General features: G+C 51.6%; 1 protein-coding gene across 7 annotated transcripts in view; it reads left to right on the forward strand.

The window, feature by feature from the left end:
• Positions 1–22,783, forward strand: part of TNRC18 (trinucleotide repeat containing 18) — a 90,123-nt gene that overhangs the window by 36,848 nt on the left and 30,492 nt on the right. For 4 of the 7 annotated variants that reach the window (XM_074965166.1, XM_074965167.1, XM_074965172.1 and 1 more), the window contains 11 exons: positions 135–1,928; positions 9,490–9,592; positions 10,380–10,585; positions 10,917–11,063; positions 12,356–12,540; positions 13,521–13,944; positions 14,492–15,442; positions 16,131–16,306; positions 17,666–17,802; positions 18,173–18,301; positions 20,346–20,520. In XM_074965166.1, the coding sequence (XP_074821267.1) occupies positions 135–1,928; positions 9,490–9,592; positions 10,380–10,585; positions 10,917–11,063; positions 12,356–12,540; positions 13,521–13,944; positions 14,492–15,442; positions 16,131–16,306; positions 17,666–17,802; positions 18,173–18,301; positions 20,346–20,520 (4,427 nt within the window). The remainder of the gene's footprint in view (positions 1–134; positions 1,929–9,489; positions 9,593–10,379; positions 10,586–10,916; positions 11,064–12,355; positions 12,541–13,520; positions 13,945–14,491; positions 15,443–16,130; positions 16,307–17,665; positions 17,803–18,172; positions 18,302–20,345; positions 20,521–22,783) is intronic. The other 3 variants (XM_074965168.1, XM_074965169.1, XM_074965170.1) reach the window with 2 other exon arrangements.

A 22,783-nucleotide genomic window follows, 5' to 3' on the forward strand; every position in this document is an offset into this window, starting at 1 on the left:
TATTGGCCTGGCCCCATTTTCCCCATGTTGGTGTGTCACAGCCGAGCGTTTTTGGGCTCCTGATGGGAGCAGTCATGGTTGGGAGTCTGCAGTGGAGAGAAACCAAGGTAATCTTGTTCCATTTCATTTTGCAGATGGATTTTACTTATCCGGCCACGCGGGACAGTCTGCCTTGCACCCCCAAGCCCCCGTCTCGAGGACAGCGGCCAACCACACGCCAAGCGCCCTGCACCGCGAGAAGGACCTCGGGCACCTGCACAGGAGCTCCAAGGAGGGCCTGAAAGACACCCCCGGCAAGGAGCGGGCCTGTCGGAGTGACCTCTCCCTGCACTTCCCCAAGAAAGATGGCAAGCCGAAAGAGGAGCCCAGGCCTCGCAGTGTAGTGGATCTGACCCAGGAAGCCAAACCCGACGGCGACCGGAAAGGGACTGGCTTGGAGAAGCCGGTGAAGGCAGGGGAGCGGCTGTCCCCGTTCCTAGCCGAGCACATACCAAACCGGGGGGCTGGCAGCGGGGAACCAAAGTCCAAGAATCCGCTACAGACCTCTTCGCTCAACAACTGCAACGGCGGTGGGGACCCCATGCTGAAAGCTCTCGGGAGTGAGCAGGACCGCTGTGCCAAGGACCCCAACCGCCACGACGAGAACATGAGGCCTTCTGCTCATGTCCACTCGGACAGGCTGAAAAGGGGTGACTCCGCCATGACCCCGGGGAGCGCTTTGCACATCTCCTGCAGCTGCCCCTCCCCGCACCCTTCCCAGCCAGGGAAAATGACGCCCTCCTCTGCGTTCCCACCCCAGTCTGTCCATTCCAGCATGTACACCATCTTCCCGCCAGCCAAGGAGCCCGGGCGGGAGCACAAAGTCGTTGCCCCCACCTTCGTGCCTTCGGTCGAGGCCTACGACGAGAGGAATGGGCCCATCCAGATCGCCTCCCAGGCGCGGGACAACAAAGCGAAGGACAAGGACGTGGGCAAAGTGGGTGTGTTGCAGTCACCCACAGAGCGGGGTCACACCGACGCCTCCCGCACGCTCTTGTCCCAGGACTTCTCTTGCCACAGCGATGCCAAAAGGATGGAGGCCCTGAGGGAGAAGGGGTCCGTGATAAGGGCCAACTCCATGGTGCTGAAGAGGCAAGTGGCTTCGGAACCCTTTCTGAACCGGCCCGGGCTGGGCTCTCCGGAAAGCAGGGAGTTCCTGGCCACCAAGGGCTTGCTGAGGGCGTGCCCGGAGCCAGAACACCGCACCTGCGAACGAGACCGCTTCCAAAGGGCCGGCTCCAAAGAAGCAGCTAAGGTATATGGCACTTTAGACTCCTCCAGGCAACACCTGGACCACCGGCAGTTGAAGCTGCCCGAGCACAAGTGGAAGCCCTTTGAAATGGGCAACTTTGCCACCACCCAGATGGCCGTGCTGGCCGCCCAGCACCACCACGTCAGCCAGGTGGAGGAGGAAGTCAAGAAGGCGTACCTCGACCCCAGTGGCCTGCAGAGGTCTTCAGCAGTAGGGTCCCGGGGCACGTCTGACGTTCTGCACCCCACCTCCCACAGCGAAGGGTCTGCCATGCAGAGCCTTATCAAGTACAGCGGCAGCTTTGCCAAGGAGACGACCGCTCGGCAAAGCAATGGCAAGAAGAGCCCCTTCGGCGGGCTTGGCAACATGAAGCTGGACTCCGCCCAGCTGGGCACCTCCAAGATCCAGCAGCTGCTTTCCCAGCAAGCCGGGAAACAGTTGAAGAGAGACCTGGAGAGACCAGAAAGTGCCAAGTCCTTTGGCCGCGAGAGCATTGGCTCGCAGGGCGAGGTGGAGGTCAGGCACCTGCCCGTGGGCATCGCGGTAGCGGTTGCTCGGCAAAAGGACAACAGCAGCAGCAAAGTGGGGCCCAGCCTGGCTGACCGGGATCGCTCCCTCTCCCTGAGCAGCATAAAAGGTAGGACCCTGGGGTCGGTCTGAGAGCATTGAGATCCCTCCTGTGGGACTGAACTCTGCCATGCTGGGGTGTGCCCAGAGGGGAAGGATGTATTGAGACACCGAGGCTGATCTGGGCTCCCCTCTCTAGGCTGCCTTTGTGGATCGGGGGGTGAATGAGAACAGGATGGGGGCAGAGAAAACTAAAACCTAAACGCTGCTTGGTTGGGGGATCTGGTTGGCTCAGGGGCTTGGTTAGAGCCCAGGGAGCCTTTCCTCTCCAGGGCACTGGTGTGAGTCCAGCCATCGTGGTAGCGAGAGCTGCCCTCTGCTGGCCGTACCGCAGAAGCTGAGTTTGGTAGCCTCAGTCTGCTTCCCCGTGTACTGCAAGCCAAAAGTCTCCTGCTACCAGGGAGACTTGCCAGCTTCCCCTTGTGAGCAGCCTCTGCGTGAGGCAAGGGATTGAAGGGGCGCTGGGAATCCTCCCCTTTCATGCCTCCAAGGCCTTGGCAGGGTGAGGTGCAGGAACAGCTTGCCCTGCAGCTGCCTAAGCTGTTCTCATTCTTGGGATCTCACCTCCCCGTCCTAGGCCAGCAGGCGCCTGCACCTGGTTCCAATGAGCTTTACAGGTTGGAACTTGCCACTCCCCAATAATACTAGGTACGTCTCGTACCCATTATTTAATCTAGAATTATCTACAACTGGTTTACACCGAGTAGGACCCTACACTAAATTCAGCCCTTGCTCAGGGAAGAGACTACACTGAACGTAGCTCTTGTCTGCTAAGACCGAATTGCTCCATTGCATTAGTCAAGCCAGACGGGACTGAATTCAAGTAACTGTTCAGCTAGACTAAGGGTGCGTGGGGAGGGTTTGCATATGTAACTCCCTCCATGCATCAGTTAAAGAATAGATTCTCCCAAGATTGGGAGCTAAATGCAGTCATCTGCTGGGCTCTTGGCTCGCTGTTAGTCATAAGGCCTGATGGACAGACATGGAGCTTCACAGCTTTAAAGCCAGAGGGTTGCAAACCTGCCATTTGCTTCCTCATTTAACTTGTGGAGTTTTCTTTTTATACCAGGCTTCTTATGTTCATTCTGTCCTGCGTCCTGGTTGTGATGTGGCCACCCCCACCCTGAGCTACACAGAAACACACATACACTTTCTCTGATCATTTTTAACAGGTTTCCTTTTAAATCCAGCACCCCGCCTATTTGATTTTCACTGCCTTTCACCTTTCGGAGGTGCAGAGATCACCAGAGGGGGCTGCTGCCTAACTGAGTTCACACCTTGGGCCTTGTTTTAAATAGAAGCAGGGCCGTTTTAAGAGAGAACCTCTGAAAACTCATACTTGCAATTGGTCCAACTGGCCACTGGATGCCGCTGTTGTGCAACACAAATATGGCTGGGAAGCACACCTGTTGGTGTGTGCAGTGTGAAACAAATGACAAATCCCTTCCTGAAGCTAATGGGCTCAGTTTTGGAGGGGTAGCGGGAATGGGGTTGGTTAAGCTTTGGGATCAGTTTTGAGTGCCCATGAAAACAAGGCGGTCACTGGTATTGGTTAGAGCCGGGGTTGGTGTACAAGCTGCCACCTGCTCCACAGAACGGGCCACTCTCCTGATGGAAAACCCCTGGTGAGCTGTTGGCTCCGGTACCTTGGCTCATCTTGCCTCCCGCAATGTCACGCTGGGAGAGAGGTGGTCTCTGCAACAAGCCCCCAGCTCCTTTAGGGTTTAGCTGCTTGAAACCAGCCATCCAATGGCACCTGAAAACAAGCCTGAGGCCAAGCATAGCTTATGGAAGTATGAATCACCCTCTGCAAAAGATGCCCTGGACCGAGAGCCATTTTGGGGCCCAGCCTCTGAATGCCCTTGAGGAGCTGCCCCCTGTCAAGTATGTTATAGCAATCCACTCTGTGGCAAAGGCACTGGTAGCCATCATAAGACTTCCCGAAACGCCCAGAATAAAAGGCTGCAGCTCTTGGTACGAACAGGTAATTGGCATTCTCACACCACCGGCCACTGCGTGGACATCCAGAAAGTAGCTGGGGATCTGGATCCCCGGACTGAAAACCATAGTGACATCAGCTCTAGTGGAGGGGCGGAGATCTTCTCCGCCACTTTGGCCAACTGCTTCCCTACCTACCAGTAGTACCCCAGTTTTATCTGGATGAAGACCTTCCTCCAGATAAGACAAAACAACTGAGAGCATCCTGGTGCTGGAGACCCCACACTTTCACTGTCCTGGCCAACAGCCTCATGTGCAATCAGACAGGAGGAGCAATGGGATGGAGCACAGAGGGCAAATGAACCATTGCTATCCCCAAAGGCCCATCAGCAAGCAAAGAGCAACTCAAGTCTCTCTGGCATAGACCAGCAGGAACATTTAGGCCGCTCAAATAAGGCCTTGTCCCAAGTCAGATCAAGTCAGTACCAGTCTTCCCACTGAATTCAGTGGTGTCTGGCAGGCCCGTGCCCTTCATAGTCTGCTATGATTAAAGCTGGTCTAGAGTTTTCGTTTGAAATCTTTTTGACAAAAAATGGCTTTTTCATCAGAACAGAAATTTCTCTGGGAAATGTACGTTTTTTGACAAAAATTTTCAGGTTTTTCACCCCCAAACTGAAAATCTTTTGGCTGTCAGTCACTGAAAACAGACAAATTTCAGCTGGGGGGACAGCACAGCGGATTTTCCGTGAAACCAAATAATTTGTGCCCCGAATGTTTCAGTTTTTAGCTGCTGAAGACCAGAAATCGAAGAGTTGTTGGTCTTTTTTTATGAACCCCTGAAAAATTTTATTGAAAACTTTTTACAAGAAAGTGGGGTCTCTTGTCAAAATGTTTTTGCAAGGAAAAAGAAATCCCCCTCAGCATCTAATGATGGCATTTGCTTGTGTTTCCAAAGTAAGGTGACCAGATTGAGGGTGGGAGATGCACCCATTCACAGACCTTTCCTTAGTTGTATCTGGTTTTAAAAAAAAGCAGATTAAGCTAAACCTACACAAGCCAAAATCAGAGCGTCTCCTGGGGTGAAGAGGTGGCTTGCAGCAATTTAAGTTAAGCCGATGCAATGTCGTGTAGAGCGGCTATGAGTGCCCTTACCTGGCTTCCCAAAGATATTGTCATGTTAGGAATCTTATTTTCCATAATGAATCTCTCTTTTCTACTCTGTTGGTTCCCCAAGGTATGTGGATGCCTTTGCCTATACCATCCTGCTCTCTGAGTGCATTTTAGAGCTGCATTGATGCATCTCTGAGATGCATGCTCCCAATAGAGTTAACACACAGTCAGTCCAGGGAAACAGAACTGGAGTCAATCCTCCTGCCTCCTGCAATTGAATAGAGGGGTCAGAGGGGATAATGACCTTGTGTTTCCAGGGTCTCTGGGCGCTGAACCATACACTAAAATCCACTTCCAAAAAGATGCTCCAAATATTGTAATCCCCCCCACCCTCATTGCAACAAAAAGAGACCCAAGGGAGTGCGGACAACAAGGGGTAACAAGAGTGGGGCTGTCAGGGCTTCTGCTGAAAGAACGCCTGGTTCAGTGGGGAATGGGTCCAAGAGCCTAGCAGGGAGAGTTGGGGCTCACTTGTACGTGGATGGGAACTCAGCTAAGGAGGAAATTAACATCTTTTTGAACCATTCCTGCTTTACTGAGAGGCTGAAGTGCTGTGTTATAAAGCCACACTACTCCTTTGCCAACTAAACTGACCCTGTTCTAATCTCTGTGTCCCCTGACCTTGCCACCGCTCCTCCCTATTCTTCCTCCTTTTGGCACCTCTCCTCTGTCAGCCCGCAGGCCTGTACTCTCCCTGTCAGACCTCCTGTCTGAGCCAGGATTGATTGATTGATTGGCAGTGCTGAGGGAGCCCGAGTGAGACAAACACGTTCATTCAGTGTAGCTTTTTAATTCTCCGGAGGGGCAGAGATTCATCACCCCTGCCATCACACCTCTAGCCCAAACCTTTGTCCGGAGAGTCATATTTCTCTCTGTTAGCAGCCTCCTCCCCTATAAGCCCCTCATCCCATTCCCATAGCCCCCTTCCATCTTTCCACGCTCTCCTCTGCTGTGGCTTGAGCCATCAGAAGGCCTGATAGCCAACATGGGGGGCTGTTTGTTAAGCCATTCAGGCCCTCAGACCCTCCCAACCTGCATTAAATGTAATTTACAGAGCCAAACTAAAAGGCTGCAAACAAAGGTTGAATTCTAACAGGCCTCCGGGTCTGTTGCTAAGTGATGGAATTGGCTTTCATACAGAAAACAAGGCCGTTCTTTTTCTTTCTCTTCCCTCCTTTCCCCTTGTGCACCAAGAGAGATTCTACTAATAACATTAGCTTGCTTGCGCTGAGTGGACGGTGCGTGAATGTTTAGACCTTTTAAGAAAGAGAAAGCAGGCTTTAGTTGGCTAATCTGTAGTATTTGGCAAGTAAAATGCAGGTATTTAGTACTCGGCATTGGTTGCCAAGGAAACAGACCTAAGCTTTTCCTCTGTGCATAAGTGATTGAATTTTGTATGCGCTCCATGCGTCATGTTCATATAGATGGACAAAATGGGCATTCACAGACCAGGACAATCGCTGGCTTGTACAGAAGCGGGACTGTCCCCTTATGGGAGGGGGAGTTGTGTAAGCAAGAATGAGTTGCGGGGAGGGGGTTGGTTTAAAAACAATAAAAATAAAAAGTAAAAGCCCAGCTATAACTAGTGGATCTGAAATAATATAGATGGCTAAATAAAATAAAATAAAATAAGTTCTGCAAATGAAAAGGCTGGTTGGTGGGGGGGAGGGTGCCAAGGAGGGAAAACAGCCCGAGAGGCCATTAGCTAAAGTTCTGTCCCAATTCCAGCTGCCAGAAAGATGGTCAGGCCTTGATTAAAACTAAATAAATCAAAAGGGCTCTGAATGGAAAAACCTGGGCGATTGGGCTGCGGGTGTGTGTATGTTGGCTACGTTAGCAAGCTCTTAAAATAATCCCAATCCTGAGATCAACTGGCATTGGATCACAGCACAGTGTTTAGTTGTAGATGAGCAGAAGCCACACTTAAGGTGGGATTGCTGTACCCCCCGCCGCCCTCCCAACCCATGCGGCCAGCTAACTTGCTGGATGTCCCTGGAAAAATCCATCTCCCCTCCTCTCTTTTCCCCCTGCTCTGCCTTCAAAGACCATCAGACAATCCCTGGGGTGTTGCCTGTTTGAACATGGGGAGGAATGATGGTTCTCCCAGGACAGCAGGGAGAAGCATGAGGGCATGAAGCAGCTCAGCACAGAATGCCACTGGAGTGTAGCTTTTTACAAGCCAGAGAGAGGATCCAAATGCCCTGCCCATCAGCCCGTCCCAACAGGGCCTATGCACTCAAGCTGTGCTCCTGAGGGATTCAGCCTCGGAGGGGGCCTGTCTCTGTCTTCTGAGAAGTCACTCACGGGGGCAGCAAAGAGGATGCTGCTCTTTTCACTGGGGCATGAGGCTGCCATCTCAGCCTCTGTTCCGTGCCAGCCTCGACCCCACTGGGCCGGCCTTTGAGAAGCGTGTGGAAGCCATTAAAACTAGGGAAGGGGCGGTTAATGGGTGCCAGAAGCTGGCATCCAGCGTGATCTGCCGGCTCAAGGAAGCAGCGGCCTGTAGAAGCTAGTGTCCATAAAGCGCAGTGTCCAGCCACGCTTTGAGCCATATGCTGGCACCATGTAAAGCCCCTTGAGAAGGCTGGTTGAGATGCTAGAGAATCGGGCGTTCGCCTTTCCGCCTGATGCCCACTGGAAGCAAGCAGGGGGAGAAGGTGGGGGAGATGATGTTGTTTCACTACAATATTCTTCCTGACAGTAGAAGCTGAGGGAATTGGAATCTTGACAGCTAAAAAAACACAGGCTGTCCAGGTCTGCGGAAATACACAGCGGAGCCTTTCCTTGAAAGGATCCTTGTCAGCAGAGTAGACTTGATGTTAAGAGATGCTTCCTGGTGCACCAGTCCCAGCCAGAGGGGCCTTGGGAAAGGGATGTAAATGGACAAAGGTGCGGTTCTGTGAGGCAGTGCAGCATGGCTGCAAGCCGCCCTGTTTCAAGGGAGGCAGCTATTAGGAGTTTGGACCGCCGCCGTGAGTGGGGCCTCACCAAGGCCAAAGCTGGGCCTGCTAAAGGGGACCTGCCTGTGTCTGGGAACAAGGAGGCATCATAGAATCATAGAATATTAGAAGAGACCTCAGGAGGTCATCTAGTCCCCCCTGCTCAAAGCAGGACCCACACCAACTAAATCATCCTGGTGCCATTGATTTACTGGGAACCGGGATGGGCTTTATTAGCCCCCTCCCACCAAAAAAAGGGTACTAGGCAAGGGCAATAATGAAGTGTGTGTTTGTGAGAGCGTAGGGTTGGGGTGGGGATAAGAGGCATAGGCAAAAGCTTTAGAAAAAGGGGTGGAAAATGTAAGGCAACCTGAGCTAAAATACCCTTGGGACACAGGAATTGCCAGACTAGATCAGCCCTGAGGTCCGTCTAGTTTCCTGTCTCTGACAATGGCCAGCACCACATGCTTCAGAGGAAGGTGCAAGAATCCCCACAGTAGAGCAGGACAGTCTGCACCCCGTGAAGGTCTCGTCCTAATCCCTAACAGAGATTATCCAACAGCCTGAAGCAGGAGGTGGTTATCCCTTCCCGAACTCTTCGTTTGCACTCGTCGTTAGAACTCTGGGTACTCTTGGGTAAGTGTCCAGTGTAAGTGCCCACTCCCTCGTTGGATCTTGCTATCTTATCCTAGGCCCTAATGCTGCAACACCTCCCTGTGTCTGGGTAGAGTCCCTTTGAAGTCACTTGGATTCTGTGCAGAGACGAGGGCTCTATGCTAACAGATTGCACTGCAGGATCAAGGCTGTTGCTTCTCTGATGGCTATTGCTTTTCTGGAGTATCTGTGTCCTAGCTCTCTCCCAACACATGTTGTTGGGCACAGAGTGCTTTTATCAGAGTGGGTGCATGCGTAAGGTCATAGATTTGTAGACTGTAAGGCCAGAGTGGACCATTAGGATCATCTGGTGTGAACACCTGTACAGTACAGGCCAAAGAACCTGGCCCCAGGATGGCTGCTATAGTTCACGCAGATGTTGTGAGCTTTGTGCAGATCGCATAGAATGAAATGCAGTCTGGACTTTGTCTTTAAGAATCAGTTCTTCTTGGACTTACCTCCCTTCTCTTCTACCTTGGCAGACGATTATAGCAGGAGAGTGGAGGGGACAAACTTAGCTAAATTCAGTTGCTTGAAAGTACATATTTCAAACCACACAGGACTGGGACGGGAATAGTGTGAGAAAATAATCCCCAAACCCCAGGGTCCCCATTTAGATAGTGTATTTTGATTGTGTCTCTGATCAACAGACACATTTAAGTCCCTGCTCCCAGACCCGTCACTCTAGCTGATTTTATTAGCTACTTGGGGGCTTAGAGCTGCAACCCTTTGGTGACCCTTTGGTGGGGACGGTGGCCCTTGAAACACTGGTGCGGAGGGGAGAGGACTTGGCACGTCTCGGACCGGAAGAGGGCTGCTTGTCTTTTCAGGGACAGCACCTATATTAACTGCTGATTGTTTGTGTCTTAGGGCATGGCCGCTCAGATGATGACTGCGGGGACGACCGCACCCGCCAGAGAGACAGTCACTTCCTGGCTGGGCGTTTGGAGCGAGACCAGGAGAAGCTACTCAGGTGAGGTTCTGTGTTTTGCTCCTTCAGGTGTGAACTAGGCCGTCTTCCAGTGTGCATGGGCTTGGGGATGCACCTAGCGACTCAGGCTTGAGTGCCTGGCCTTGTACCCTCTTGAGTGAAGTCACAGATGTAACATCTGTGAAGTCACAGATGTAACCAGGCAGGCACTCGCGTTTGGGCAGAGTCAGCACTTCTGGTGCAGCTCTCCCCGGTTCAGCAAGGAGCACTGGACTTTAGGACCCCAAGGACAAAGACCAGTCCTTGAGAGGGCTGGGAATTGGGAGTGTAGGGGGGACCTAGAATGCATCCAAACCTGCAGGCATCGTTTGTGTGTGTCTAGAGCTGCCCGAATCTGCAAACAAAAGTATTCTTTCAAACACCCCCGCAAGGACTGAAACTCCACGAGACCTTGGGGCACAACCCATAGCTGCTCCAAATGAGAGGCAAGGTGGAGAGAGATGGCTCTGGGTTAACAGAGGAACAGGACCAGCGCAGGGAACGCAGGCTGAGCCTGCTATTAACCTTCCTCTTTATTCTAAGGGACACCTGGGCACTGTGTGTGTCCTCCTGGTCTCTCTCTGCGTCTCTCATCCATACTTTGAAGACTTATTCTTGAGGGTTCCAGTAATCTCCAGATGCACTCTCCTCCTTCCCCTTCTTCCCCAGTGCTCTGGTTCATCGCTAATTGACATCCCTTGTGTGCTTCTCAGTCTGTTCCTTTGGCCGTGCAACATGCCCAGTGCTAAGATTGGCTCTGACGATTCTGTTTTTGCCCCCCAATGCCCAGAGAAAGCAAGGAGCTGGTGGACTTTGCCCGGCTGCATCCCTCCAGTTGTGCCACAAATGGTTTGAACTCCAACCTCATGGTGACGGGGGGGCCAACCCTGACTGGCTCAGGGCGCTGGTCTGCTGACCCGGCTTCACATTTGGCAGCTCACCCGTGGCTACCCAGGACGGGCAGCCCTTCCATGTGGCTAGCTGGCCATCCTTATGGTGAGTCTTTCTGGGAGAGGGAGGGTTGTGTGAAGCTCTTGACTTACCCATAAGAATAAAAGAGGAACAGGGTTGCTGTGACCGACCATGGTGATTAATGGCACCTCCCTGATTTCAAGAGGGATGTTTCTTGAAAAGATCCCTCTGAAAATAACCTGCAGTATCGCATGCACCTATAGGTGCTGTACGGCTGCGTCCCTGTGGGCAGCTAGACATTCTAGTGTCCCTTCTCTCTCCCTGTCCCCTCATTTGTCCATGTCCAGTGCATGAATGTCTACAGGAGCCCTCGTTGATTGTCTGACCTGAATTTTGATGATGATTCTCCTTCTAGGACTTGGCCACCCATCCTTGCATCAAGGCATGACTCCAGGCTTCCCCCCTAGTATGGCGGGTGCTATCCCTTCTGCCTACCAGTTTGCCAGAGATCCTCAGTCCGGGCAGCTAGTTGTGATCCCCAGCGAGCACCTGCCACACTTCGGTAAGCACTCAAAGAAGATGATTCAGGGGTCCTGTCTTGAAGCAAAATAACCCAAAGCTCAGTGGGGACAAAACAAGGGATGTGATCTACCCATGGTAACAGACCATGAGTGTACATGTCCAGTATCTAGTAAGAGATGCTGGAGTATAGAACCTTCACTCAAGGCTCAAGTGATAGATTTCTGTCCAGAAGGTGCTCCCTGGCACCTCCCTGTTGTAAGTTTTTCAAGAATAAAATTCTAGGGCAGGATGTGTTTTTTTTGTTGAGGCGGGGGCGCCGGTGGTGAAGCTGCATGGCACTGGTACATTGATGGGCAGTGTGGAGGTAGTTGTCCAGCTATTAATTCTTTGGACAGCTTTGTGCAAGCCTTGTAGACTATCTCCTTTCCCAGCTTGACGATCTCCTACCGCTCAGTTCTGAAAATGGTCCATTCTGTGGCCCAGCAGGATGGGCTCTGCAGGCTGTGGAGATCTGTGGACCATAGAGTAATAGAAATGTAGGGCTGGAAGAGACCTCAAGAGGTCATCTAGTCCAGCCCTCTGCACTGAGACAGGATCAAGTATACCTAGGCCATCCCTGACAGGTGTTCGTTCAGCCTGTTCATAAAAACCTCCAGTGATGATGGGGATTCCACAAGCTCCCTTGATAATAGCTTGGGAACTGGGGAAAATACCTGTACCAGGAACTGCTGCTGCTGCAGAGGCTGGGGAAAGATTTGCCACCAGTGTGGTGTCTGGCAGTGTTCTGTGGAGGCTGTCCGGTTGTTAACATATTTGCAACTGCTGAAATAATTTACGCCAGTTCTTCAGCTACAACACTGTCTTCCTTATCATCTCTTGTAAAGCCCTGCAAGGCTTGGGGCCTGGCTGTCTGAGACTGTAGTTGGGGTCAGCTGGGGGCATTCAAGCTAACAGTTGCTAGATTTAAATGCAAGCGTGATGGCGCCATGGAGCCTTTAAGAGTAGGAGGCTCAGCTATGGAACTTCCTTTGCCTCACTGGTCCGACACGGACGAGGTTAGCTGGCCTTTACGGCATGGCCAAGATCCTCTTGTTGGGTGTTGTCTAGATGTGGTGGGGCAGGAGAGTGTGTGTGAGGGGAGAGTTAAAGAGGGGGCGGTACTTGCATTTCTGTGTGAGCTATTAAATTAATCACCATGCAATCTGGGGAGGGAGTGCAACATAAATCTACAACGAATATTAAACTCACCTCTACAGCTGCTCCATGCACTCAGGTTTTGTCCGTTTTATCAGCATGGTTGTGATTGCCTTTGTGTCTTCCCTTGTTCCCTAGCTGAACTAATGGACCGGACACCCCCTCTCTGGCCTGCGATGTACCCTCCTACGAGAAGCACCCTCCAGCATGCTCACCAGCTTCAGCTGCTGTCTCATCAGCAACTGCTCCGGCAGCACGAGTTGTACATACTGCAGCAGCAAGCTGCCCATGCCATGGAGCTCCAGAGGAATGCGCAGCTGGTGGTACGTTCTAAGGGCTGTGGCAAGCAGGGGGGACTCCCCTGTTTTAAAGTGAACCAACCTCAAAGTCTGTGTTCTTGGGAGAGCAAACATCAGCAACCTGCCTGCTTTGCGTGTGTCCCCTGTGTTGAGAGGAAGAGATCTCCTTAGTAATTCCCAGTCCCTAAGGGAACCTCAAGTTCTGGGGGCATTTGGCATGTTCTAAAGAGCCAAATTCAGATTTTGAACATCCCTGAAGGTGAAGGTGTTAGGAGGCCGGGTTTTGGGTTGGGACCCTGTAAGCCGGGGGGTCAGCTCACCAGCCAGTACTGCTTCTAGCAGCAACAGAAGTTCAGATTGTCATCTTACAAATGAGCCAGTGTTGACTCTGCTCTAAACAAAGCTTTCATAGACTGGATAGTTCCTTCCTTCCTGAGACCCAGGACCCAGTATTGCCAACCCCAAATGTTCAAAAATCACGAGTCAGGCCCCAGAAATCATAAGATTGGCTTATAAGGCATGAGATTTTTATAAAATCTTTTTTTAGTTGCCTTCTTGTTTTTGAACTTTTAAGGTGCATGTTTTCCAAATTAAGACTTTAGCACTAGAAACTTCCTTTTTGTTTTTAAATGAAAGCTGAGATTCTCACATATTTGTGTCACTCCAGGCACTTTAAGAAAAACTTGTCACAAGGTTCATGATAAAAGTCACAAGAGCTGGCAACACAGACCTGCTGCCTGGCCTCTCCTAAAAACCTCTTCCTGTTAAAGCATTTACCTCTGCTCTCTGCAGGTATCTCCTGCCAGACCTTCCACCTGCCTTTTGTAGAGAACCATTCCCAGGTCCTGTTCCTGCATTTCCATCTCTGACTGTGAGGGTCCCTTTTATAGGAAGTCCTGCTTCTGGTCTTGTTTAGTCTTGTAGGACCTTTTTGCTTTGTAGATTCGAACCTGATACCCTAAGAAACATCCTCTCCTGACGCCCGTCTCTGTTTCTTGCAACAGGAGAGGTTAAAAGTAAATGAGCAGCGAGCAGACATGGAAGAGAAGGTTACTAAACGGAGCCTGGACAATGCAAAATCAGGCCTTTCCTCATCCACATCAGGGCTGCTGCACCGAAAGCCACCTGTTCTGTCTCCAAGCGCCTCCACCTCCTACAGCAAGGCTGTGAGTCCACCTCCCCTGTCTCCCAGGGTCTCGCCCGTATCTGTGCTCAAAGCTGAGGTTATCAAAAAGATGGAGGAACCACCTACGCAGCCGGCCTACTCTTATCCTGCCACCCCAAGCTCCCACCCTTCTAGCCCACCCCCTGCCTCTCCGCCCCCTGCCCCTGCCATCCCTCCAAAAGAAGAGGTACCTGAAAACGTGGAGAAGAAAGACTTGGAACTGGAAAAAGAGGCTCCCAGTCCTTTCCAGGCTTTGTTCCCAGGTAAGAGAGCCCTGCTTTGGAAGAGCCACCTTCTGTTTGTGCCTGGCTCGCTCTCTTTCCTCCTCTCCTTGGCTCTTTCCTGCCTCAAGCCCTCCCCAAGAGAAGACCAGGTAGGGCCTTTTTAAAGGAAGGCTAATGTGAAAGGACCAATCAGCATTTGGCAAGTGTGGTGCTAGGATTGATGCATGACATAGCACTATGGGGAAGCCTGGAGCTTTGGTCCTGTATCTTGTGTTCCTGTCTTTCCTTGGGAGGGGTTAGTTCCTCAAGGTTGCAGTCTACTGGGGGAACAGCATGGAGGAGCCCAGCACGGATGGAGTGGAGGCTGAAGTCTCCTCTCGCCCCAGCAGTGGGTTGGGTGAATCTTTGGTCTTGCATCCTTGGAGGAGGGTGACATCTTGGGCAGAAGGAAAGTCCAACAAGCAACAGCCACTGAGAAGGGTTAGGGGTTGGCAAGGGTGAAGTTGAGTAATCGTGTACCTGCCCCGGGAGATGAGCCCCACTGGCACCAGTCACTGTGTATAGTATTCCTTTGGCTCTCTTGCAGAGATTCCACCAGGATATCCATTCCAGTCCCTTCCTGCGTCCTTCGGAAGACATTATCCCTACCTCCTTCAGCCCGCCGCGGCCTCTGACGCGGGCGGCCTGGCTCCCGATGTTCCACTGCCTGCAGAAGGGTCTGAGCACATGGAGCTTTCTCCAGAGGTCAAGCCCATCCGCCTGTCTCCATCCAAAATGCTAGAGCCTATTCAGGCTACGGCAGAAGAGGAGTCCTTGGAAGACCGGGTGAAAACGGAAGTGGAACTGGATGAAAGCCAGGGAGCTATCTGCGAGCAGGACATAGAGGCTCTGAACGCGGCCTCCTCCAGTGCCGTCCCAGGACAGAACATGGACGGTTGCAACCTCCTGTTGCACCAAGATGAAGCTCTGAGAGCTTTGGAGCAGGAGCAAGAGTCCCTCCAGAACTGTCAACAAGCGTACCAGGTAGCCGTCTGCCCTGCAGAAACAGAGGCAGCAGCTGAAGCTGGGAGCGGGGCGGAAACCTGTTCTGTGCATATGGACTACGATGACTCCCTACCGCACCCGGATAGTGAGCAGCCTGGGCTGGACCTGGCACCCCAAAGAAAGGAGCCTTCTCTAGCCATGGAACTGCAGAGCAGCGACTTGCCCCAGGGGGGAGAGTTTCCTAGCCTGCCTTCGGATGAGGGGCGGCAGGGGTCGGAGATCTCCTTGTACGCAGATGAGGCGATATCCTGTCAAATCCCAGCTCTGGACATCAAGCCAGACGACCCACTGGCCGGCATGAACGCCTTAGTGGCTGCCACAGAGCTGCCTCAGGCTTGTTCCTTGTTGACAACTGGCAATGGCATAACGCAAGCCCAGGTAAACCTGGAGATGTCACCCGGCCTGTCCCTGGAGCACTCCTTCCTGCAAGGGATCACTCTGCTGAGTGAAATAGCAGAGCTGGAACTGGAGAAGAGGAAGCAGGAAATTCAAAGTGAGTTGGGGAAGTGTGCTGTGTCTCCTACCCCTGCAGAGGCTGGGGACCTGGGTCTGCCAGAGCAGCTAGTGCTGCCTCCATAGACAGAATCCCCTCTGGGTAGGTGTGTGATATATGTCTATTCTCAGCCTTAGCTGTGGTGTCATGGCCAGCAACCCCACAATGCTCCTGGAGTGAGCTTCCTTTATTGCTGATGCTCTAGGCTGAGCTGGGAATCCTGCTCCAAGAGGCTCAGCTGTGGGTGGTGTCTGGACTGTTCTTCCCTGTATCTGCACAGGTTACAGTATGGAAAAGACATGGTATAAAAGTGAAGGTGCACCTCACCCGTATGCTCTTGATGCTGCCAGATAAGCATCCTATTGGCAGCAACGGATTCTGCAGCCATTCAATCTTCTGCATAATGGGCTCCCACAGCTCAAAATGACTCTCATTCCATTGGATCTTGAGGGGACCTTGCCTGTAGCTTCCAGGGAGAGGGAAAACTGAGCCTCCCACCAGCTGGAAGGTTTCTGAGTATCCTGCATGTGGGTTGTAACAGGCTAGATCTCAGGGGTAGGTCAGGGTGGCTGGCAGTGAGGCAGCTGAAGAAGTGCTAAGGCAGAGAAGAGGTTGTTGGCCTCTTTGATGCCTATGGGAGACGTGCACTTGCCCTTGCTGAATGCTAAATCTTGAATTTTCTCCTAAGCAGGTCCGGAGAGCTGCCTGGTCCGACCGACGCTGGAGAGCTTGCTGGCTGCCAGCACCCATGTGCTAATGGAGGTTCTCTCAGCCCCCTTTATGGAGAGTCTGAAAACCATCCGGCTGCCGCGAGAATTGAATCCCAACAAAAAATACAGCTGGATGCAAAAAAAAGATGAACCCGTAAGTAGCTCTTCCTGCTGAGCTTGACAGGACATTGTGAACCTATCTAAATGTTCCTCCTCTCACCACTCATCATTCACATAACGTTGTATTTCCCTATTGATATTCTCCTTCTCAGTATGGCAAACCTAGACCTTCCCCCAGCCCTCCCGTGTTTGTAGCTGAGCAAAAGTCAATGTGGCGTGATTTAATTTCATTCCTTGTTTGTGTGTGAGCATCACTGATCTCATCAGGGAGGGACACAGCTTTAGAGACTGTGTTTATAATACAGAGCCAGCAGGAGAAGGTCTTACACTCTTTCTTTGGCTGTGAGGACAAACAAAGATGGCGGCAGGCTTCCTCTCCCAGGAGATGGAGTTGCAGATTCTTTAGCACCCAGAGGGTTAGGGTTAGAGGCAGAACGCCCAAGGACATTTTCCCAGCAAACGGTAGCTACGTGTTTTTAAGGTTGGTTGTGTTTTGAGCCATATTTAAATCTGACATAGAGGAGAAAGAGTTCATTGGTTTATCCAGCCCTCTGGCCTTCTCACTTAAAAATTAAAAAAAAATAGAAGTTATCATTGGTGCCTCAATGTCTCCTAGCAGAGCAGGAGCCTTCTCATGTCAGGCTGAAACCTCCGGCACCAAGTGAGAAATTGCTGAATTTGTATGAACCTCCGCACTCCTGCCTGACCTGCAAATCCCATTCCCGCTGGGAGGCTTTGGCCTTAGGGTTGCTTTCCTGAAGTCGCTCATTCGTCTGCCATAAAACATTTAATATGATTATGTTAAACCACAAAAAACCTACAGTCAACTGGTTTGGAATGACTCTAGAGCTGTGTCCTGGAGTGGAGGAAGGCACCCCCCTTCCAGGCCCTACACTGCATCCAGCACCTTTCCAACCAAGAAGGATGGGGAAGTGGCTCAGTTTAGATCCTGTCTGTTCTGCCCCTTTATCAGCTGGAAGGGACTCGCTGCTCAGCAGTGGCGACCCCTTGCTCCCAGGGGCTGGCCAAGCTGCCTCTCCAGGGCTTGCAGCTCCTACTCACCTGGAGAGTAGGAATTTCCTCCTGGTCTCCACATCATAGTACAGAGGACTGCTATGAGGCAACCTGGCCAGCCAGCTAGCTTGTTAAAGCTCCTTCCCTCAGAGGTTAGTATGCAACCTCCATTTGAAATATGACTCTCCTGCCAGTGATAAAATGAGGTAGGTCCCTTCCCTTCTGCAGGTAATATGCCACTAGTTGTCTAAAGGTTGCATCAGTGGAACAGCTTGTCCCTTGCTGAGCCGTGGGACTGGGAAGCAATAATGCACTGGTGGCTGACATCTGCATCCCTCCTTCCCCTCACCACCTCTGCCTGTCTCGCCTTCCGCCCCAGATGTATTCCATCAAGTCTGCCATTGAGAACATGGATGCTATGGAGCTGGACTACAGGATGAGGCTGGCAGAGCTGCAGCGGCGCTACAAGGAGAAGCAGAGGGAGCTGGTAAAGCTGCAGCGGCGCAGAGACTCCGAGTAAGTCACGCAGATTGCTTTGTTGTTGGTTTTTTTATTTTTTTTGGCTGGGCAACTTCTCTGCCTCCGGGTCCAGGAGAATGTTCTCTTTCCCCAGCTCCCCTCCAATGATGCTTCTGCCAAAGCTTTGCAAAGTGCTCCTAGGCTAGTAAAAAGGCAACCCAACCGCCGATGAATGCAACTGGGCATGCTTGGCGTCTCGGGTACCGGTGGTCGGCGGGCGACCCTGTTAGGGAACCTTGGATTTCACGGCTCAGCTTAGCAGTTTGGTGCCAGACAACAGCTCTGGGTTGGTTTTTGGTGGTATAATTGATTTCGTTTTACTTTGCTGTTGCCTTGGCTAACAGTCAAGCGTGTGGTTTTTTTAAAGGGAAAAGCATGACGAGAAAAGTAGAAGCTTGGCAAGAAGAGGCCCTGGAAGGCCCAGGAAGAGGAAGCATGGATCAAGCGCTCTGTTGCCCCCTAAGGAGAGAGGGAAGAGTGACAGCAAGAGCGGAAAGTAAGGCTGGAACATGGGGAAGATGGGAATGTCAGGGTTGTTGCACCACGGGGATGGCATCTCGGACGCAGCGGGGTCCTTGCGTGGTGGTGTGCTGGCAGGGTGCATCTGTGGCAGCAGGGTTACTGCGTGGCGTTGTGGTAGAAGTGTGTCTCTAGCCCCCTGTGGCGGCATGCGCCTGTCACTGTAGCAGGAGGGCTGGCACGGCGTCACGTTGGTGGTGTGTGTCTGGTGCCTCTCGGGGAGGAGAGTGAGCAGGCGATGGAAGGGTTCTGTGGAACGCTGAGCCAGGTGAAGAGTGGGGCAGGCGGACAGTGAGAGGAGCTGCCTGAGGCAGGGGCTGTGTCTTTGTATGCGTTCTGTACAGTGACTAGCACACTGTGGCCATCTGGGCGCCACTGCAATCCAGTGAATGTCAATCTATAGTGACGCTAATGAGTTTGATGAGAATGATTTTCACAAATCCGAATGGCTTCTGTTCTGTTTGCTTCCAGGGGTTTTTCTCCTGTGCTTCTGCCTCTTTCCTGGCCCCTACTCAGTGGGAGATGGTTTAGCTTGGCTGCTCTCTTTCCTGGTGTCCGCATCATCCTCTCCTGTGGTGCCCACTATTTGCAAGCCCAACAGGTTTATTTGGGCACCTTGCGCAAAGCCCCATTGACCATATTTCTCTGCCCCACCTGTTGTCGGCTGGTTGAGTCTCTCACAGTGGTAGCTCAGCATGAGCTGGCTTCCCAAGCTCTGCATTGTCTTGAGAAGATATTTTCAAAGGCCCAAAGGGGTATTAGGTGCCTAACTCCCACTGACTTTCACATGTCTTTGAAAATCTGCCTCCTTGGTATTTTGCTTCTGTGCTTTGATGGTTGGAAAGGCTTGGGATGTCCACAGGTGTCTGGAGTTTTCTTGTGCGTGCATTTCCATTGGGGCCAGTTGTCATTGGAACTGTATGGAAGCCTTGCCCTGGAAGCTAAGCCATGCACGCAACCTGATCCTGTAAAGTGGTGTTGGTTTGGTTTTGGGTTGGGGGCTAGCAGGGGAATTGAGGTGGGGAAAAGAGGGCTCTCTGCGGCATCAGTGATTTCGCAGCCATGGCAGCCATGAGCTGGACCAGCAGGCTTAGTAGAAAGGCAGGTTTTTTTTGCTTCTACATCCTTAGGTGGTAATTGGCAATGATGAGGATGGGGAACTACAGACAGTGTGCAGGGTAGTTTCAAGAAGGCTTGGCAGTGGCTCTTTAACCATTGGCTCACCTCTCCATCTCCATTCATCACCCATCTGCCGAAACCAGATGGGGAGCAATGAGACCTTTCCTCCTTGTCTCACCTACTCTTTCCCCTCTCCTTCCCCCCAGAGCTTAGAAAGAGACTGAAGAATCAGACTGCAAGTTACTTTTAGAGAGGGACAGTCTAGGAAAAGTGGACAAACTATTCTGTATACTAGTTAGTCTCTGTGCCTGAGACGTTTCCCCCCTCCCCCCGACCCTTTTTAAGTTAGTTTTTATCTCTGCTTTGCTGTCTACTCCTTGCTAAAATGCTCATCTCCCACGTGCTCAAGAGCTAGCATCTCAACCTGCATGCAGCCAGTACAACATCTTTCAAGTCCTGGGAAATGGGAGTCTCCTTAGATCTACAGAATCTTAAAAATTAGAGGTGGGAAAAGACCTACACGGTTGTCTCATCCATTCTTCCCCTCCTGGTCCTAACCAGAGCAGATGATTCTCTGCAGCTTTTTTTCCAGCGCGTTATCCAGCCCAGTGAGTGGGTTCCACCACTTCACAGGCATACGGATCTCTGACTTGTGCTGATATTCCAGAGAATGCAAAGGGAGCTCACTGGCACTTCTGTTAATCAGACAATGGGATGGATTCTCAGCTGGTGTAGGTTGATGTAGCTCCACTGAAGCCAGTGGATTTACCCAAGCTGAGGATATAGCCCTAGGTGACCCATGAGCGCCTTTAACCGGGAAGTGGACCGCCCTTCAGTGTTTGCTAGTGATGTGCCAGGAGGGAAGGGCGATCTCAGTGACCAATCCTTTGCCTGGCTTGCAGACTGAGCAAGTCCTTGCTGCTGTCCGAAGACTCTGAGACCGGCGAGGGGATGAAGAAGAGGCACAAAGGGGCTGTCCCTGAGGAGGATGAGGATGCAGACAGCAGTGGTGGGAAAATGAAAGGGAGGAGCCAGAGCTGGGATGACCATGATGCAGCAGCAAGCTTTTCAAATGAGGTCAGTACTCTTGTGGTGTGGGGGGGGCTGTGCTCGAAAGGAAGAGGCTGCATGGTCTCATGGATGGGGCATTGGCTTGGAATTCTGGAGACTTATGGGGGTCTGTTCCTAGCTCTGCTACTGCCTTGTTGTGTGACATTGGGGATATCACATCACCTCCCTGAGCCACCATTTCCCCTCCCACCCTTAGCCTGTCTTGCTTGTGTAGATTGGATGCTCTTTGTGGCACAGACAGTCTCAGACTACGTGTGTGTGGACCTAGCAAAAGGCATCCCCAATCTCAGCTGAAGCTTGTAGGTGCTCCCGTATAAATTATATGAGTATGCATCACTGTCCAAGAGGCTAGAGCAGGGATGGGCAAATTTTTTGGCCCAAGGGCCACATTGGGGTTGCGAAACGGTATGGAGGGCCAGGTAGGGAAGGTTGTGCCTCCTGCAACAGCCTGGCCCCAGCCCCCTCCCACTTCCTGTCCCCTGACTGCCCCCCTCAGGACCCCCGACCCATGCAACCCCCCCTGTTCCTTGTCCCCTGACTGCCACCTCCCGGGACCCCCCCCCGTACATCCGGGACCCCACCACCATCCAACCCCCCCTGTTCCTTGTCCCCTGACCACTCCCTCCTGGGACCCCCTGCCACTTATCCAACTCCCCACCCCCTTGGCATGCTGCTCAGAGCGGCAGGGCTGGCTTATTGGAAGGCGGATGGGCACAAGCCGCGCTGCCCGGCAGGAGTGGTGGGCCAGAGCACTGCCCGCATGGCAGCGTGACTGCGAGGGAGGGGAGACAGCGGGGGAGGGGCCGGGGGCTCGCCTCCGTGGCCGGGAGCTCAAGGGCCGGGCAGGACAGTCCTGCAAGCTGGATGTCGCCCGCGGGCCGTAGTTTGCCCACCTGTGGGCTAGAGAGAGAAATTGGCAGCAACCTAACAAATTTCAAAGCAATGTTCTTCGTGTTCTTGTTGGAATGACATGTTCCTCAAGGCCAGTTTCAGAGTATCAGCCGTGTTAGTCTGTATTTGCAAAAAGAAAAGGAGTACTTGTGGCACCTTAGAGACTAACCAATTTATTTGAGCATAAGCTTTCGTGAGCTACAGCTCACTTCATCGGATGCATACTGTGGAAAGTGTAGAAGATCTTTTTATACACACAAAGCATGAAAAAATACCTCCCCCCACCCCACTCTCCTGCTGGTAAGAGCTTATCTAAAGTGATCACTCTCCTTAGAATGTGTATGATAATCAAGTTGGGCCATTTCCAGCACAAATTCCCCCCACCCCACCCCACACACACACACACACACACACAAACCCACTCTCCTGCTGGTAATAGCTTATCTAAAGTGATCACTCTCCTTACAATGTCAGACGTTCTTGTTAAACCCTGGATTTGTGCTGGAAATGGCCCAACTTGATTATCATACACATTGTAAGGAGAGTGATCACTTTAGATAAGCTATTACCAGCAGGAGAGTGGGGTAGGGAGAGGTATTTTTTCATGCTTTGTGTGTATAAAAAGATCTTCTACACTTTCCACAGTATGCATCCGATGAAGTGAGCTGTAGCTCACGAAAGCTTATGCTCAAATAAATTGGTTAGTCTCTAAGGTGCCACAAGTACTCCTTTTCTTTTTCCTCAAGGCCGAATACAAAGTCCATTACACCTAGTCAGGATAATATTACTGCCTGCACAGTTACTTTAATTAGTACTGCTATTAATTGACTAAATTAAAAATATTTTGAAGTAGCAAGGCAATACTGACATGGTTAAAATATAACAGCATTGCTAGCTCTCACAATTGCATCACGAGTCTCACAATATTTTTTACACTTTATGCATCCGATGAAGTGAGCTGTAGCTTACGAAAGCTTATGCTCAAATAAATTGGTTAGTCTCTAAGGTGCCACAAGTACTCCTTTTCTTTTTACGATATTTGGAGTTTTTCTTAAAGCCCCTGATCCTGGAGTCAAGTGATTACCCAAGACTCTCAGCTGTCATTTTTAAAAATAAGTAAGTTTTTGGCCCTCATGTCTGTGCAATAAAGCTTGGATACATGCCCTGAGTGTACCCTGAAGGTTCAAAATTCAGATGGCAAATAAAAAGAACCCAAAATGTTGTATTAATTTTTTTAAAAAACTCATGATTTTGGTATGCCTGGTACCAGGTACCACAAGGCAAAGCATACTTTCTGTACCACCTTGTGTGTGGCACATCCCCATGGAAATGCCCTTGGAACGTCAACCCTAAGGAGACTGTGCTGAGGCCACAGCCG

The sequence above is a fragment of the Natator depressus genome, chromosome 10 (genome assembly GCF_965152275.1).
Source record: "Natator depressus isolate rNatDep1 chromosome 10, rNatDep2.hap1, whole genome shotgun sequence".
NCBI lineage: Eukaryota > Metazoa > Chordata > Testudines > Cheloniidae > Natator > Natator depressus.